The 19,516-nt window shown below is 43.7% G+C and overlaps 1 protein-coding gene across 2 annotated transcripts in view; it reads left to right on the forward strand.

The window, feature by feature from the left end:
• The first annotated feature begins 2,330 nt into the window (after positions 1-2,330).
• Positions 2,331-19,516, forward strand: part of KLHL14 (kelch like family member 14) — a 60,725-nt gene continuing 43,539 nt past the window's right edge. The window contains exons 1-3 of one of the 2 annotated variants that reach the window (XM_066181934.1): positions 2,331-2,466; positions 4,029-5,011; positions 19,133-19,254. In XM_066181934.1, the coding sequence (XP_066038031.1) occupies positions 4,074-5,011; positions 19,133-19,254 (1,060 nt within the window). In that variant the 5' untranslated portion in view covers positions 2,331-2,466; positions 4,029-4,073. Of the gene's footprint in view, positions 2,467-3,281; positions 3,572-4,028; positions 5,012-19,132; positions 19,255-19,516 lie in introns of those variants that run through there. The other variant, XM_066181925.1, reaches the window with a different exon arrangement.

A 19,516-nucleotide genomic window follows, 5' to 3' on the forward strand; every position in this document is an offset into this window, starting at 1 on the left:
GTGTGTGTGATACATCAGTCAGTGCAAATTGATACAAAATCCTATGGGGTTTATTTACAGCCATTAGACCAGCAAAGTTCAGCATAAAAAGTATGATATAAAAATCATTCTTCCCATCTGCTACAGTTGGGAGACAACTCACATCACTGATGACACCAGCTACTATCAAAATGGAGGCATCTTTTAATTCAGATTTCTCTTCATCTCACCAGGGTCAAAATCTGTGTGGCCAACGGGATGCAGAAGGGAGGAAGCCACAACTAGAGCAAATCAAAGAACATGGTTTTAGAAACAGCATGGGATGGTGTCATTTTGGGAAGAATACCATGCCCCACACCACCAGCTGCCTTACCTCTTGGAAATTTCTTGCAGAAATAATTGACATCCAAGGGAGGGGGAAGGGATCTATCTGGCAAGGAAAAAGAGAGAGGTATGGCAGAACTTCTTTATTAAGGTCACCAGAAAATAAATAAAATGCCTTTCAGTTCCAGTCCTTTGCATTCCTGAGCAATCTGACTCCAGCTCTGTAAATGCATTGGCATCCTTGGCCAAGTCAAAGAGAAGGACCATGAGACCTGGCATTCAAAGTCCCACTCCTGGTGTGTGTTTTAATTAACAGGAGCCTGAGCATTATCTGTGAAAGGGGATGGGGCTCGAGGCTTTCACACCAGGTGAAACTTTCTGTGAGTGCTTGTTCGAGTCTCCTTTCATGTGCATTTCATTCAAGGGCACACATTCTACCTTTTTTTTCCTTTCTTGCTTTTTTTTTTTTTTTTTTTTTGGACAATTGCAGGTTTGACAACAGACGAACAAAACTATAAATGTGAGGGTACAATATATCATGAGATAAAGTGTGGAGAACGTGTCCTCTACCAAAATGTCCCTTAGTGGAAGGAAAAGCCCAAAATATCTAGAGTAAGAATTACCTCTGCTTCTTACAACTATAAAGGAGCAAAAACCAAAACAAAGCCCCAACCCATGGGCTGATGGGCTGCGCTATGCACATTTTTAGGGTATCAGCTCTGGCAGAAAGTTGAAAGGTTATGTTTGTGAAATAGCAGCTGCTTTCCTGCCATTTGGTTCAGGCTTCTGCTTTGCAAAGTCTCGAAACCAAAAGACAAATCTGACAATATGCTAATCTTCCAATAAAAAACTGTGACTTCTGAACCCTTATCTGTTGAAGAGCTGACAGTGAAGTTCAGAGACGGTTGTCTAACCAGAAAAAACGATAGAGAAAATATGCCTTCAAACAAGATCATAAATCTTGAACAGTGCAAGGGAACAAATGTAAAAGGAACATTTTACCACTAACACCATTTAGTAGCCTCACTTTCTCTCCCTTCCACCCCTACAGTCTCATCATACTTGCAAGGAAGGAGGATGTACCCTGTCAAAGCAATAATATGAATACAAGGGGATGGGGGGTAAGGTATTGGCTACTGAAACCAGACATTATTTCTATCACTCCTGGGGTGTGGGGGGAGAGCAGAAATACAAAACAAGTACTGTGCAACCTGAATACAAGACTTACTCCCCCTCTCCGCGCCCCCCCCCCCAGCAACACACACACAAAAAAGTTTGCATATTGCACAGGGCCCTTGAAGATCATAAATCTATGCATGAGAAAGATGTAGTGGAAATTTTTGGGGGGATTAGAGTTTATTTTTGTCATCTCTGTGAGACAGCTACTCATTCATCCAGATCACAGCTAAGAAAAAAGCTGGTCACAGAAATTAGCAGTTTCAGCTCAGCAGCAAAGTCGCCAGCCTGTGAAGGCAGAGAGAAATTGACTAATTAGCAATGCGCACTAAAACTTGACGGTTCTTTATAGAGAGAGAGAAGAGAGAGGGAGAGCGAGAGGGAGGGAGGCGGGGGGGGGGGGGGGCTCGCTTTTTCCCCTTCTTTCTTCCAAAGATGTTTGAAATCGCAGTCATTTACGCTCGACAATTTTTACAATAGCCTTGAGCCATAATTTTGCGAGTCTCTCCAGCATCCATCCCCCTGTATGGTCTCTCTCCACTGGCCATGCACGACCGTTTCTCTCCCCAACCGTGGATTTCCTATTACTCTCGTTACGACTCACTGAGCCCCAGGCCCAAGGATAATGATGTGTTGTTTCTTGGTAGCATAATTTGTCACACGTACATTTTTTCTTCTTCTTCTCTTGCAGAAAGCTCTGCGCTCTCTCTCTCTTTCTCTCTCTCTCCTTCTCTCTCTCTCGTACATTTTCTTGCTGTTGCTAATTCATGGTGATCAAATGATGTACGACAAAATAAATTGTAAAGAGTGACTGCTCCGAGTTGGGAACCAGAAGGTTTTTTTTTTTTCTTTCTTTCTTTCTCTCTCTTTTTTTTTTTTTTTTCTTTTTTTTTAAGGAGCGAGCAAACCTTTAAAAAGGAAGGACAATTGATTTTTTTGGGGGGGAGCTTAAGTGAACCTTTACTTTGGCAGCTGGTTGTGGAGCAGGTAAGTTTCTGGCCTTGTGTCTAACCGTCTCCGTGCATTTTCTAGTGCCTCCTTATTTGTTTGTTGCTGGGGGAGAGGAAAGGGGTGTTTGTGTGTGCGGGGTGGGGGGGCAGTTGTGTAACGAACGCGTTTGCAGAATAAACTCCGATTGCAAGAAATGGGCAAAACGAGAAAGAAAGAAGGGGAGGGAGAAGAGGAGGAGTGTGTGTGCCTGTGTATGTGTGTGCATGTATGTATGCGTGTGTGTGTGTGTGCGGTGGGGAAGGGGGGGACTGACCGGGTCCACTTAAAGGGAGAGGCTCCGGGAGGTTTCTGTAGCCGCCGGCGGGGCGCGGAGCGGGGCTGAGCGGCGCCGGGGCAGGGAAAGCGGCTGGAGGGAGCCCCTCGCTGTGCCGATAAATGGGGCGAGGCGGGGGTGAAGGGAGGCAGAGGAAGCCCAGCATTGGCGAGAAGCGACTGAGCGCGCTGCAATGGCAGGAGCAGGTCTCGGCGGGATCCCGCTGAGGAGGAGGAGGAGGAGGAGGAGGAAGAGCGGCGGCGGCGGCGCTCCGCGGGGCGGGATGCGGTCAGCGTGGGTCGGTGGCTGCGCAGCCTCCGCAGGTGCGGCCGGGGCTCGGGGCAGCCTCGCCGATCCCCCTCCCCGGGCCGGGCACGGGGCCGGGGGGCACGGCGGGGTCCGGCCGGGCCGGGGGGCCGCCGGGCATGGCCCCGCTCCTCGCCGCCCACTCCCGCCTCCCCCGTCCTTCCCCCAACTTGAACTTCACGTAGTTACCGGAGTTACAGCCGCGGCGCCGTCTGCTGCGAGGAGAAGCGAGCCGGGCAGGACAGCGCCGGGGGCCCCTCGCCGGGCCCGGCGCTGAGCTTCCATCCCCCCCGTCCCCGCTCCGGGGTGCGAAGTATTGCAACCCCCGCGCTGGGCCGAGGAGTGGGGCTCAACTTCGGTGCCGGCCAGTGCCGGGGCCCCCGCTCCGGGCACGCAGCCCCCGGGGAGGAAGCGGGTCCTGGCGCCGCCGAGTTGCCGAAGCGGCCGGAGGGGACCGAGGGCTGGCGGCGAGCGGGGAGGGCAGGGCTACTCGCCTGCCCGGCACAGAGTTTCAGTCACTTGGTAGTTTCTCTGGGCGTCGCGGAGTTGGGGGGCGGGGGGGAGGTGGTGGTATTATTTGGGGTTTGTTTGATTGCTTGGGTGTTTGGTAGGGGGGGGACCTGGGGGGTGGCTCAGCTTTGAAAATGTCCCCGGCTTCCTTGCTCCTCCCCTGGAGAACTGCCCGGTTTGCACCGAGGAGGGAGGAAAACGGGGGCGGGGGTGAAGAGGGGAGAGGAAAAAAAAAAAAAAATCTCCTCTAAGCCCTCCCAAGTTGCAGCCGTTCCGAGCGAGCCCGTCCGTGTCCCGGGCAGGGGGGGCGGCTCGGCGGGCAGAGGGGAGCCCGTCCCCCGGCTGCGCCCCCCGCCACCCTTGCGCACACAGCCGGGATGCGCCCTCCGGGCCTCTAAAGCTCTGTGTTTATTGTTGTGTCGTTCCGTGTGTCCCCCCACCCCGCTCTCCTCCCCACCCCTCTGCCCAGGTTGGAGGAGGGTTTAAAAGGCAGGTGTGCCGGAGGCCGCTCGCCATGTCCAGATCCGGGGACAGGACCTCCACCTTCGACCCCAGCCACAGCGACAACCTGCTGCACGGCCTCAACCTGCTGTGGAGGAAGCAGCTCTTCTGCGACGTGACCCTGACGGCCCAGGGCCAGCAGTTCCACTGCCACAAGGCCGTGCTGGCCTCCTGCTCCCAGTACTTCCGATCCCTGTTCTCCAGCGGCGGCGGGAGCGGCGGGCACCCCCACGCCCTGGGGCTGGGGCCCGGCGCCCAGGACGGGCTGGGAGGTCCGCCGAAGGAGCCGCCGCCGCCGCAGACGCAGGAGGAGCCCGGCACCCCATCCTCCTCCCCGGAGGACAAGCTGCTGGCCAGCCCGCGGGCCATCAACAACCTGGTGCTGCAGGGCTGCTCGTCCATCGGGCTGCGGCTGGTGCTGGAGTACCTGTACACGGCCAACGTGACCCTTTCGCTGGACACGGTGGAGGAGGTGCTGTCGGTCAGCAAGATCCTGCACATCCCGCAGGTCACCAAGCTGTGCGTGCAGTTCCTCAACGACCAGATCTCGGTGCAGAACTACAAGCAGGTGTGCAAGATCGCCGCCCTGCACGGCCTGGAGGAGACCAAGAAGCTGGCCAACAAGTACCTGGTGGAGGACGTGCTGCTGCTCAACTTCGAAGAGATGCGCGCCCTCCTCGACTCGCTGCCCCCCCCCGTCGAGTCGGAGCTGGCGCTCTTCCAGATGTCCGTGCTTTGGCTGGAGCACGACCGGGAGACCCGCATGCAGTACGCCCCGGACCTGATGAAGCGCCTCCGCTTCGCCCTCATCCCGGCGCCGGAGCTGGTGGAGCGGGTCCAGTCGGTGGATTTCATGCGCACCGACCCGGTCTGCCAGAAGCTGCTGCTGGACGCCATGAACTACCACCTGATGCCCTTCAGGCAGCACTGCCGGCAGAGCCTGGCCAGCAGGTGAGCGGCGGCGGGAACGGGGGCTGCCGTCACGGCCGCCCCCTCGGCGGCTGCGGGCGCGGGGAGTCCCGGCGGGCACACACCCCGCGGGGCCGGAGCCGGGGGCGGCGGCCGGAGCGGCTGGAGGGGGGCGGCGGCGGGGCCGAGCCGCCCGCCCCCTGCACCACCAAACTTTTCGTCCCCTCCCCATGGCCCTCTGGCCGCCCGCGCGTTGGGAATCTGGGTTTGGGAGGTGGTTTTTTTTTTTAAATCATAATGTTTTTTTTCCTCCCACAACGTTGTTCCTGAACAAGGGGTTACGTCTTTAAACTGTAATAGCCAAATCCTAAATCTGTTATTTGCATAAATAACTGCATCATCTGTGCGCACCCTGATATTACTGATGGCGGGGTGATGTCCCTGTTTGTACATGGAAACTTGTGACTTCTTAGTCCTTACATCTATGACATGTCAGTTTCTTTCATTTTATAAGGTAAGGAATCATGATGTCAAAGATTGACGATATGAAGTTGGTGTTAGGAAGTGAACGCACAACATGTAGTTTTACAAGGAGTAAACATATCCGAAATTTATCTTCTTTTAAAATATGTTTGTTCTTCATTCACAGATGGAAAGATAATACCATCTTTTAGTGTTGGTGTAATACAGTGGTGTGGTAGCACAGAAATCAAACCACACTTTGTATTATTTGGCTTATTATAAGCTTTTTAGCTAATAGGTGCATATTACTACTGATTTGACAGCAGCAAGAAAGAAACTAGTACATTAATAAATACTTTAGATAATACACTCTACTAGCATTAGTGCAGAGGATTGTTTATACTCTATGTAATAGGCACTCACATGGTTTAACCTTTGAGGTGGTGTGCCCTGTTTTATTATTTCTGGCTAGCTCACTATGTTAGTGTTCTGTCATGCTTATCACCTTGTTTAACTGATTCTCACTCTGAAATCAAGAACATCAAATACAACTATTTTGCATCATGAAGTGTTTCTGAGATGCCACTGTTTTAAGTTGGTGCCTACCCTTAGCATTTCAACGCTCAAAAGTGATGACTTTCAAAAATGCAAGCCCCACAAACTCCTCAGGCAAGATTCTGCACACTGCCGGGGGCAAGCTGATGCTTATGTCCTGGTGGATTGCTGAGATACCAGCCGGCTTGGTTCAGTGAAGATACCTTTCCAGCTTCAGTGGTCCATGTCATTTGAAGGATATGTAGTGGTGTTCTGACCACTGAATGCTTACAAGTGTCATGGATGCTGCAAGAATCTGATACTGCTGGTGCTGGGAGCTGGCTTTCCCTGTAAGCGGGAGCATACACAAAGGGATTGCACTTTAAGTAGTACTAGATGAGAGTCTAATTTGCACTTAATGACTTACTGGAGACTCCAAATACCACAAAGGCTACTTTTTGTTTGTTTGTTTTGTTTTGTTTTGTTATAGGTTTGCATGTCTGTGCAAACAGTGGTATTTCAGAGACCCTTAACCACAGTGGGTGAAAACATGCTGTCACCTTCCCAACTTTAATGTGTGTCTAATAACAGTCTTGTAACTAGATTCTCTTGATTGGGTTCTTCAGTGGCAGTAAAATGGGAACAAAACCATTCAGATTTATTTATAAGCAGACATTAGAACTTAGCCCAAATGTTAAAGTGTTGGAGATGTTGAAATGCTTAGTAAGGCGAAATGAAATAGTTATATTTTCATTTTTGGTCTTGGGTGATATTCCTGGAAATTCATAAAGGTCACGAAGGCCCATCTTTGAATCTTAATCACTTCAAGATTTTGCCAGGCTGCCTAAGTGTACACATACCTTCTTAAAAATGAAGGAGGAAAAAAAGAAACGTTCAAGACTACAGAGATTTCCAGATTTCTCCTCTCTGTTACTCGTAGTTTCTCTAAAGTAGCAATTTTAACAGGTTGACATTCGTTCCATAAAATTTTATTTTAAGGAAGAAAATCTGCCAAGAGTTCCTTAAGTTGCTAATTTGCAGAAGGAAATCTTAAAAGTAACTAACAGTGAAGTACATGTGGAAATACATAAAAATTATCACACAGAAAAAAGACTTCAAAACTCTGATTGCTTTTTTCTGTGAGTAATGGTGACTTTGGTAATTTGGAATTTAATGGAAGGTCATTCACCAAAGATTCACATGTCTTTAGAAAGAGATTAACTGTTCCTCTTGTGCAGTGATATAGCTCCTGCTCAGTACAGTAAGGATTGAGGAATGCAAGCAGCCCAGTGCCATAGCCACATGCTTCCTGCATGTTCAAGAAAGGAGAATTGCACTCAGTGTTAGAATTTGCCAATAACTTCCCTGCATTTTTAAAAATAACTTTCGTTTTCTTTCTGTCTTTTTCCTAACAAGCTACTTCAAGAAAAGCACCTATGTTACACATCATATGCACACTTTGGAGTACATTGGTGTCAGGGCTACTTCTATTTCTCAATGAAAATGAATGTAACGGGAAGCTCAAAATATGCTGATTCTTCTCTGAAATGTAACCATAAAGTTAATCCTGTGGAGGAAAGAGATAGGACTCACAAGAGCCAGTCAGTGCTCTGTGAGCAAAGGTATTTATAATGTTTGTGCCACAAATTCAAATCCTGCAGTGCAAGTAATGCTGGGGCTACAAGGTACCTGAGTTGTCTTTTGTGCTGCAGTGAAAAACACTATTTACCTACAGAGAGAGTAGAGTTTTTCATTACATTTCCTAAGAGAAGGTAATGCTTCAATGTCCTGATGTATTTTTGTAAAATTAATTTTCAAGGTACAACAATTAAATGATCAGAATTTTAAAGCTGAGGAATTATGTTCCTGACTTGGAGTTTTGCTGTGCACTCTGAGGTTTAGGACTTCACCACAGGGGATGGGTGTTTTGGCTTTGATTTGACATTAAATCAGGTGCTCAACTCTGAGCGAAGTTAGTAATACTGTTGGCCTAGTGATCCTCATTTCAGCAGGGCCTCAGCATACAAGCTGCTGTTAAAGCCTTTGAGACACAGTCAATTTTGATGTCACTGGGAAAAATCATAATTGATTTCAGCCTGGAGTGGGGTGAGTGACCCTGAACATTAGGCTTAATTTATGTTTGGCTGTCCCTGAAAGAGACACGTAGCTCTGTGCTGTATCATCTTCTGTAGTTCTGGGAAGAAAATACATTTAGATAAAGTTCATATTCCAGACATTTGTCTGGACTCTCGGATCTTCACAGAGTACCGACTTGATTAAAATGTCTCTGTGCTTTACTGTGTAATATAATGTATTTTATATAATACATGGTATGTGTTTTCAATTTTTTAGAAGTTTGGGGACAGAGCATTACCACCTGCAGCTCCTCTCACGAGCAAAGTGTGTTTGGGCTGCTCTGCCCCTCCCAAGATCTGCTGGCAGAGCAGCAAATACAGCTGCACACCTGAAGGCAGAGGGGACTGAGGGAAGTAAAACTGGGAAAGAGAGGGAAATGCAGGAAAAGAAATCCCCTACCTTGAGATACCCTAGGGGAGAAATGGGATATAAGTAGTGTGAGCAAGAAACTACAAATGAAGGAAGAGGTGAGAGAAGGACAGTTTTGAAGGGAGAAAAATGTAAGAATAGGATACAGGCAGGAAAGGAAACTAGCAAAACAAAAAAAGACCCTGGCAGATAAAAAGAAGATAGAGAATGAAACAAAAGGGGGAACACTAATTCTTGGCAGAAAAAACATCTGTTGTCACTAACAGCTGAGTATTGCAGTTTCTGGAAAAGCTTTTTCCGATTTGGGGTAGGAAAAATGGATGGGGATCAACCAACTGACATAAGACAGGAATAGTCCTAGGCAGAAAATACAGAATTAAAGAGCACAAGAGAAAAGAGGGAAATAAGGAGACAAAGAGATAAGAAGGCTAAGCCTGCCCGTGCTGTTTCATGGGTTCAGCAAAGTCCTAGCATGTACAGATCCAGCTGGTTTTTATACTTTTGTTCCCTTGACTGCCAGACCTTGAGGAGAGTGGAAGTGCAAATTCTGGTCCTCTTAAAGCTAAAGTTTTAGAGATGGTTTGGTTTGCTGTTTGGTTTTTTTTTATTTCATTTCAGTGGAGAGAGGGTGTCATCCAGACTGTTTAGTGTTAGGCAGTATTAGTGAAAGTGATAGCAAATTAAACAGTGACGGGTGATGAAGATGATATGAACAGTTTTCATTCAGTGGGAAGATGGTAACTGTTGATGAAGAAGGAAAATGTTAGGTGCTGAATAGTGTGAGACAGTGGCATTTATGTAGAAGCCATATAAATGCCTGGTCTGTTTTACTTTCTACAGAGGAGATTAAAAATTTGAAGAAACCAGTTACATCCCTTGGCAATTAAATAATTTCCTTCTTGCATACACTATTTGTCCCCAAACCTCACAGACCGTAGTTCAATTTAACTTCTTTTTCTGCTGAGATTTTTGTAGAATCTAGGCAGGACATGTATGGTGGTTGTAAAAAGAATGTGGGTTTTTTCATTGAAATGCACTCTGTGTTCTGGTTACAGCCACCTACCCGTCCCTGTGTGATCATAACAGCAATATTTGGATTTTTAACTAATATTCTTATTCATGATTAATTGCAAGTGAGAAATACTACAGATCCTGAATTTACATCCTGATAAGAAAAACGTGTTTTAAAATGTATGTGAATTATTAAGTTTTGCATTACAGTATGGATGAAGTGGATGTGAGGCTGTGGTTTATTTTAGGGAGTTTGGATCAGTTTTTTTGTGCCTGAATTAATATCAGGAAATTGTACAAGTGCCAGGACTCTCTCAGCTGAGCTACAGAAGGGAGACTGACACATTAGAGGCTGTAGGGTAGTGAACCACAGACCTGTAGTCAGTTTAATCCTAGTTAGTCTCACCTACTTTCCTTACTTGCCTCATGTGCATTCATTTGCCATTGGAGATAAGCTCATGCTGAAGTGTAAGTGGAGAGATGTGGAGTTTCCAAAAGGGTGGGAGACCTGGAGCTCCCATTATGGACCGAGGAAGCACCACTGTCCTAAAAGGACTTCTGTGGGTCAGGAAAGTCCTTGGGAGCCTTTTTAAAGACACATATGTCCTGGGTGGTAAAATCCTTATGAGTTGCAGAGGCATAGGTGTTAGCCATTTTTTTGGCTCAGTTTTAGTATTTGTTAGGAGAAACATAATTTATGAAGAGCATTTAATGGCCTTTTTTATGGCCAACCATTTTTTCAACAGCTGCAGGGAAAGAAGGGTTGCCAGGCATGTGGTGTGGGTACTTGCCCTGCAAGTCAGAGGCAGTACTTGGAATAGTGTCCTTTGTGAACTGGCAGTCCCTCCTATCTATGTCCTTGGATGATAGGGCTCTTCCCCAGATCCAGTCTACTGAACTTCACCTCTATCTGTCCCCTCTCTGGAATCCTCTGTTCCCCTGACTCCTGAGTGCCCCTGACCTCTCACACACCAATCCCCACTGCTCTGAGCTTGGATCCTTAGTTCCAAGGCTGCAGTTTGCTGAACTGTGCTCCTCCTCGGCTTTGTCACCCTGCCTTTTTAGCACTTGAAGCAGCTTCAAATACCTGCATCTGCATCTCCAAACTCTTTTTGTCTGCGGCGAAATCTTTCACTGGATTTCAGAACAGCTTGGACTAGAGGGAAAATTAAACTGAGTTTAAAAACAAGCTATCTTATCAAGCCACTCAAACTGATGACAAAGTGCCTATGAAAATGGGAACTTCTTTCTCAAATGCTGGAGCAAAAATGTCCCTTTCCACCACCTGTGACAGTCTGTATAGCAGCTTTACAAGTCGTGCAAGTCACTAAAAGCAGAGCTGTCCCCCATGAGTTCCTGTGCTGTTCTTGCCCATCCTTTGACACCACAATCCATCTGTGTCCTGTTGGGATGTACTTAGGTTCGAGTGGTGCAGAGCCTTCTAGACAAGGAAGTCCCATTTCAGACAAAATCCTCCTGGAATGATTTATGCTTTGGGTGCACCTTTTACAAATGGAGTGTTGTAGGATCATGGTGAGCATCAGACACACATGTCTTGGCTACTGGTCTGAGATTTTCAGTTCACTCTTTGCCTGATGTGCATCCCCTTCATGTGGAGAGAAGAGATAGAAAGGAGAAGGTCTTAGAGGGCATGTTGTGGCCTGGGGTCACTATAGTTTTTCCTTTATAGCAGAAGTATATGGAGGTTCTCAGTCTGTAACTGCTGAGCAGTAAATGGAACAGAGCTGTGGTGGTGTAATTGTTTGGATTTGTACTTGAAGAGAAGGTACAGGGAGCCTTGGGGGCAAGGGGAGTGAGGAGAGTTAACATAGAACACAAAATCAACAGAAAATAGTTTGCCAGAAAAAAAGCTTTGATTCTGTGAAACTCATGTGATGAAAAAATCTGTATAATCTGTAAAAACACTGTTTCATCTTTTTGAACAACTCCTGTGTTTTAAAAATCCAAGATGTTTTCTAAATCAGAGTAAGTTTTGTTATTATCCTTTGCTCAGCATGGCCTGAAAAGATTGTTCAGGGAATGGGAATCCTAAAAGAAGGATTTGAGCTGGACTCCCCTGCTCTGTAAATATCTCTCATGTTGTTTTTTTTGAAACAGATTCTGTCTGGCATTACGTGTTTACCAAAGGACCATCTAAAGAAATAGAAGACTGTGGAAAGTTGAAAACTATTGGTATATACTTCCTGGCATCATTTTTCATATTTGCTGCTTCCCTGAAATTTTCTGTAAAGACCGTCATGCCTAGTACTTAGTAGTCAACACTTGCTGTATTCTTGGAAAGCAGACAATGAACTGAGCAAATATTGTCAGCTGCCAAGTTCAATGGAAGCAGACGGTTTGCAGCGAAGCTGGAAGTAAATAGAAGTTGGTGCCACAGTTGGTTCTTCCTGCATTCCCCAACTGATGCCTTCTTTCAGTAAAAAAACAAACAAACAAACAAAAAACAAAAAAAAAAAAAAAAAAAAAAAAACAAAAAAAAAAAAAAAAACAAAAAAAAAAAAAAAAAACCAACCCAAAAAACCAAAAACCCAAACAAACCAGTGGAAAAGGTAACAAGTCATACCTTGAGTGTGCTGGTGAGATGTGTTTCTTTCCTTTGGCTTCCTAAGGAAAAGGAGCCTCAGCTGGAAAGAACACAGCCTCTGATGCAGAGACCTTCTGTTGATATGGACATCAGACACAGAACCAAACAAAAAAGGACTTTCTTGACTTTCCACAGTCTGGAAATCAAAACATAAGACTTGGCTGAAATTTCCTAGGGGGAAAAAATTAAAAAGATGATTTGATGACTTTGAAGCATTCTATAAAATATTTCCATTTTACAACCTCTGTCGGAAAAATAAAAACAAAAAACACCCCCAAAAATGGAACCAGCCAACATACCAAATCCAAAAAAAAAGGCCAGACAAAATGACGTGTGGAAGGGAAAGCAATTTGTAAAAGCACTTAGCTTTGACTTTTTGTATCCAGGATAAAGGGAATTACTTAAGAGTTTTTCAGAACTTCCATCAGTGAGGAAAGTCTGTTGTTTGAGTAGTTTTACCAAGAAGATTCATGACACAGGAGGTTTTGTGTCTCATTCATCAATTTGCTTTGCTAGTAACATTCCTTTGAATTCACCTCCCTCACAATGCTCCAGATACTCAGTGTGTGGCTAGTAAGGATATCTTTAGCATTCAGATCTGAGGAGGCAAAGATGAGAAGGACACTCCTCTGTGTTCCTCTGTGTTCTTCCCAAAGGAGCACTGGATAGGTGTCTGTCTTCCAGGATAGTTGCTAACCTATTACATCAGAAGCTTTTATTCCAAAAAGGTAAAAAAAAAATCTTCCAGATAAAAGCTGGAGGCTAACTCTTAAATATTAACTTAGAGATCAACAGTAGTGGGATTGATTTTGTAAAGAAAAATGGGGTTTTCAGAGCTTCAAACAGATTCTGAGTTATTTTAATACCGGGTATGGGAAACTGCCCGACACCTTTAGAAATAATGGAACTTTAAACTTGTAAGGTAACTTTGTAACAGTTAAGTGTGGCCTGCCAGATAAAATATTCACTTACCCTTAGACTTCTGCTTTTAGAAGGAAAAGGAATGATTACTGTTAAAGCAAACATTAACTGATTCTTTTCTATGCTTTTTTTTTTTTTTTTTTTTTTTTTAAAGTACTGGCAAAATTGAAAAAGAATTTTAGTAGATTCAGAGGAGAAAACCAATTATCAATGTCTGCAGGCAAATCATTCTCAGCTTAGTATTTGTCTTCCTAAACTTCATTCTGTCAGTGGTCAGCAACATGTATTAAATGAGCATCATCTTCAGTGAACATTACTGTGAGCTTTCTCTGCTGCAATGAAAACTGTACTTGGGGCCTTCTGCCAAGCATGCCTACATAGAGAATGAAAAGATGAAAACCAAAATCTTCATGATAAGACTGGTTTTCAGGTTTTTAGTATTTCTAGAAGTTTTTTCACATTCTTTCTAGTGTGCCTGGGACAATAAGTGCAAATTAGAAGAGGCAAAAAAATCCATTCATAAAGTAGCATCCATACATTCAGCAAATTTTTGAACATTCTTTAAATGGAAGAACTAAACAATTTATTGGTCATCATTTGCAAGAGAATTTATTGTGCTTATGTTTTGAAAAAATCAGGATATTCTTAATGTTTGTACTTTATCCATAAGGAGAAGGACATTATGCAGGACTTGGTCTGTTAACTGTGAGAACTTAGGTCCTTCCCCTAGCAGTGCTGTAGGGTTAGGTAGAGATTCTGGATGCCTATTCACCTATAGGTTATGATGTTTGTTAATTCATTTTATGTGATAACAAAACCTCATAAAATTCCTTTGTCCAAAATAATTTTTACATTGTACCTTATGGCTTTCATTGAGTTCATAGTTAAACTCCCGGATAATTAGATTTCCTCTCTATTAAACATGTGTTACTAATCATGGCTATCTTTGCAGTCAACTATGGAATCCAAAATCCATTGAAATAAGCAATTTTCATATGACACTTTTGTTGCACTGAAATGCCCATCCAGGAGCTGGGAAGGTAATTGTTGAAGATCACATCCCATGTTGTCCATGGCAAAACAGCTTTTTCAGTTATGGGCAAATGGATGCTTGCAGCGTTTGTTCTGTTTTGTAGACTGCAACTAGATTGTCAACTACATTTTTGTTGAACACAGCACCCCTCCAGATGCCTTTTATGAAGAAAAGGGTTGTTAAAGACCATCCTGGTTTCTGAAGATGAAATTAAGTTTTTGCTGCTGACAAACAAAAGGTCTGCAACTGAAATGTTGATTGGGATAGTATGTATCTCTTTTTCTGTTACCTCGTGGTCGGTATCTAAACCTCTCTGAAATAATTTGTTTCTGCTGCAGGTTAATACAGCACCCTTTTCTGAGATTCTTGTTACTTATTTTGACAGTATCACTGTCTAACTCCAGCTTCTCAAATCCTTTGATGCAATGAGATATGAGGATTTAAGTAAAACTCACCACACAATCACCCGCCCTTGCTGGGTCTGTGCTGGTCTTATGGCTGGTTTTGTTTGTGTCCGAGTTCAGTGGGCAAACGCTTGGAGTTCAGTTTGGCTCTGCTGTGTTTAAGATCAGCACTGAAGCAGGAGCAAGGATGCCATCATATCTGTCAAGTCCCTGCTCTGAAGAGCTACCCAGCTCTCTTCATATTAAAGGCCATGGTGATAGCCTATATGAAAAGACAATTAATGGTCCAGACTTCTAGGTTTACTATAGCCCCGAGTTAAGAAAAAAGTATAGTTGAATACTCTTTTTCTTTTCTTTTTTTTTTCTTTTAATTTTATTTTTTATCTTTTTTCCCATTGATGATGGTGATCACTTGTATGTCTTAAGATGCATTTCTCTTCTGATGTGTAACACTACACTGGATGCATTAAGAACCACAGGATTGCCACTTCATGGTTTTATTCTTTCCTTTTCTTTGCACTCCCTAATGCAGAGAGCAGAGCTTAGCTCATTGTTTAAAAACTGGAAGAGTCTGGAGCAAACCTGTTATGGAGGCTTGTTTTCTTGCCAACTTTTGTAGAATGAACTTCTACTAATTGCCCAGATAAGGAAAACCCACCAGTGCAAGATTGATGGATATGTTAATAAAGAAAAACAATGTACAAGAAGAGTATTTCCCATTCATGCATTTTCTATTAACATAAGGCTATCAAGGTTGCAAAAGAGTAGGAGTGGTTGTCAGAGTTCTGAGGTCTCTTACAGCCTTTTCTACTGATTTCTTCTGAGTCTATAAACTCTCTTGGGCTTAGCCTCTTGCTGTGAATATTCATGGTTAGTTTGAACCATGGACTGGTGATCTGAGTTTTAGAGCTGATGGGCATCTGCTGCTACCTTTGAAGTGAGTAGGATTTAGTTATATTGATGGGTATCTCTGAAAATGAAGCCACTTTTGTGAGTACTCAAATTTCTGGGTTTGTCTGCCTGAGGAAAACTACACAAGTTTGAAAATGTTGACTTTGAAATATACTTTGGTTTCCAGTCTTGTAAGTAGACAAAATAAATTTCACACCACATGAGGTACCCAGGAACTTAATTAAGGTGAATTAAGTGTTTTAAAATCTTAGCCGAACAGAAACTGCAAAGTGTGTGCAGAATAATAATAACACGTGCATGTTCATCAGTTAGAACTAGAGTTTTGGAGTCTAAGTAATGCTTTCAAGATAACATGTAGGTGAATTTATCTCAGCTCTTTTTTTTTTTTTGCCATGACATCAGCTTGCCTGTCCACAGTTTAGCCTTCCCTGACCAAGACCCACTACTATTAATGGAACACAAGGTGATGATGAAGTCCTTGCTGGGGACACTGTGAACCACAGCATGTAACTGAATAGTATATTAGACTGTAAAATAAGGACTGTGGGAAAAAAAATTGTGTCAGATATAATGAAGAATATTTCACAATGCAATCTTGAATTATCCAAATAGCAAACATGTAATGACACAAGAAAGGGGGAAGCCTTATCTTGCTCAATGTATTAAATATATTTTTAAATCCTGTCTTCCTCATAATGTTTCACTGAATTACATTTTTATTAATATTTAGAAGCCTTCTGCATATAAGCAGTGGTCATTTACATGTTTTTCATATTTTAGAATGCATTGTAAGTTTCTAACAGTTCTGCTTAGTGCAATATGAAACATAAATATGACATAATAAAGAAAATCTCTTTTCAAAACCTAAATTGCAGCATTTCACATTAAAACTTAAAAACCAGATTTGGCTCCAAGGGAACATATTAGTTTAAAACCTGCATGTCTTTAGCCACTGTGTTATCTTTACTTGGTTCATTGGAAGAACTCTCAATGCGGATGAATTAGATATTTTGAGTATAAGTACCCATCTCTTCTTTTCCATGTGAAATTTCCCTGTGCTTTTGGTAGACACTTTGCTGACTATTAAGTTCTTACTAAACAACTACTAAAAGTCTCTGTTCTTGTTTCTTCCCATTTTAAACTTATCAAAAAAATTAATATTTTTAAGCATACTAATATAGCAGCACTGCTACTTCTCAAGAAACAGTAGCTTCTCAGGCTGTTTAGCTGAAAAAGTAATGTTAAGGATAGTTGCAACTGCCAAAGTCTGGAAACTCAGAGTTTATATCTGACATTTCATTCTTCACCTTAACTATTGAGCCTTGGCCATTCATTGGATTTTCACAGTGCTTTGGAGTTAGAAGGGAATTTTACAGATGAAAGATGAAAATCAAAATAAACTCCTTTATCAAGTAAACCTTGCAAGGGCATTCTGAATTTTACAATGCACAGGGAGTTGATTGTGATATAACATACAACACCAGGAGGGTTGGAATAAACAATTTATTCTCTATCGTTAGGGATGGCCATGCATAACTGACTTATGGCTCTGGTTTGCTCTGCCACTTGTTACACGTGCAGTCATCCCTAACTCATACCAAAACCAGTTTATCATACTCCCATGTTGCATAGTTTTTATCAAATGTTCTCTCATTAAAACCTTTGCTGGCTTTAATGCTAAAAGACACAGTGCTTTAGTAAGCTTTCCCCAGAGCTTGGTCTCACTACGGATTCTCTGCTGACAGTGATCATGAGACGGTTCCTGATATCCTACACAGCCACAGTCTGCTGGGCAGGTAACAGTCCTCATTTGACAGCACATAGCAGGTGCAGTGCAGGCATCAAAAACTGGCTTGTGAGAAAGACTGAGGGGCTGCAGGGCTTCTCCCCAAGTCAGGAGAGAACCAATGGGGAGGACAGCATGGAACAGTGTCACTGTCCCCGTGGTTTAACTCCTGCTCCTGCACTGAGGGTTTTGTTTCATCCACTGTCAATTCATGACCTTCTCTGAGCCCTGAATCTGTTTAAAAAACAGATAAAGCCGTATACCAGATGGTTCCCTGGCCATCCTTGTCATAGGTGTATCTGTAGCCTATAGTTGTCTTTGGGACAGCCATCTGACAAATTTTATTCTGGAGCATTGTGTGGGTCAAGCCCTCAGCTGTGTGTTCTCTTCCTGAAGGATGTTCCATGTGGTTGGTACATGGCTACAGCACAACCTAGTTAATTTTGTCCATTCTTTTCAAGAGAAGATGCAGTCCTGCTACAAATATAAATCATTGGGTCACCACATTCTAGGTGGCAATTGGAGTGAAGGCATGAGTGTGCCTCAGTTGTAGAGCTCCCGCTGCTGCAGTGCACTGCTGAGGCTGGAGCTCCTGGGTGCTGCTTTAGCCCTGCCATGAGCATCTCTGGTGGCAGGCTTTGGTTCGTGGTGTTTTGTGCCTTTCTTGGCTGGGGAGTTTGCTGCAGACTGACACACTCAGAGTGCTACACGGGTGTTGTCATGCCTGGAAAAACTGTGTTTGACAAGGGTGCTTTCCGTCAAATGCGTGGTCCCGCTGCACAGTCATCCATATGGATGGATGTTTTCCAGGCTACGTCACCTTCCTACCTAACAGGAACATTTTGAGCCTAGACCTTTATTTCAGTGTTATCTCACCCAAGCTAAGTATAACTGGTGAAAGTTCAATTATATGCAAAGTGACTATTAAAGCATCAGGGCTCATCTGGGGGTCTGGGCCTCCCCTCCAGTTTTCACTTACAATTGTGCTAAATCCCTTAATGCTGCAGAGAAATCGTACGTTCATCAGGTGGGGCATTGGAGGCCAGGGTGCAGATAACCACTTTTACTGCAGATGAGACATTGCAGTCCTGTTCTTAAGAACTGCCAGGCAGATTGGGAATCACGGTCACGGTTAATAGCAGCGAATTGCCAGCTCTTGATGGGTGGGTAGTCACTCCTTTCAGTGGTTGCCCCCTGGGGGAGAAGGTAGAAAAACAGAGGGAGGGAATTAGAGTGACTTTGCACAGTTGAGCAGGTTCATGCCGCTGGATCAGTGGCAAGCATTGGCAGGGCTCCACTCTGGGGAGGCTCACAACAACATCACAGTCTCATTTTTACCAATTGGTGTTGCTATAGCCAGTGGTGCACAGGGGGAGAGCAAAGACGAGGGGGAGAGCCGGGGGGGAGAATGAAAGCAAGAGTCTGGACTAAATTAAACAAACAAAAGTGCTTGTAAGTAGCATTTAACCCATAACCATTAGCCCAGTGCTGCTAATTGTACTAAACTATATATCTGAAGTTCAGTGTGTGATTAAAGAGTTGGCTCACAAACTCTCTGCATAACCTTAATTTTTTCAAGGTTCTTTGAGTGTAGAATGGCTTATAATAATGATTTTGACTAATACGATTTTTGACATGCAACTTTAATGCTTAACCTTAGTACAACTCCAGAGCATTTCATGTGTATTCAGCTGTAAAGAGTGATGATTTAAAGGGATAATATAAGAAAAAGGTCGTTCTAGAATGAACCTCTAACAAATTGCATAAAGGAAGCTTATTATTCCATGAGTAGAGAGATACGCAGCTTTTCTGATCATTTTTTCTGCTTGGTTCAAGAAATTGTTGAGACATGATTGGGAAAAGAAACACAAAAAAGATGAAATAGAAAACTGCAAGCAGTGAACATTCTTTTGATGGTTATGATTTTGTTGCCACTAAAAATACTCCTCAGTAATGTGGTTGTTCATCTTTCCTCTTGTTTTGGGTGAAGAATTCGTTCCAATAAGAAAATGCTGTTACTGGTTGGAGGATTGCCTCCCGGACCTGACCGGCTACCCAGCAATTTGGTTCAGTATTATGATGATGAAAAGAAGACGTGGAAAATACTGACAAGTAAGTGGTTTATTTTTGTACAGTTGTCTTGATGAATTTAAAAACATGGTTAATCAAATTAGACACTTTATTGATTTGTTTCTCTTCAGAGATTTGTTTATGTATCACAAGGGGCTTCACAATGGAGCAATAAATTGAGATTGCAGAAGATGCTAATTTTATAATAGGATAGGCCTAAATTAACATTGGCTTAAAATCATTCCAGTAAGTTTTTTTTTTTAAGTAAACTTGTAAGTCTTTCAAGCTGCAACATGAACCCATG

This window comes from Chamaea fasciata, unplaced genomic scaffold (assembly GCF_029207755.1).
Source record: "Chamaea fasciata isolate MVZ Bird 193981 ecotype frontalis unplaced genomic scaffold, bChaFas1.0.hap1 SCAF_1, whole genome shotgun sequence".
Lineage (NCBI taxonomy): Eukaryota > Metazoa > Chordata > Aves > Passeriformes > Sylviidae > Chamaea > Chamaea fasciata.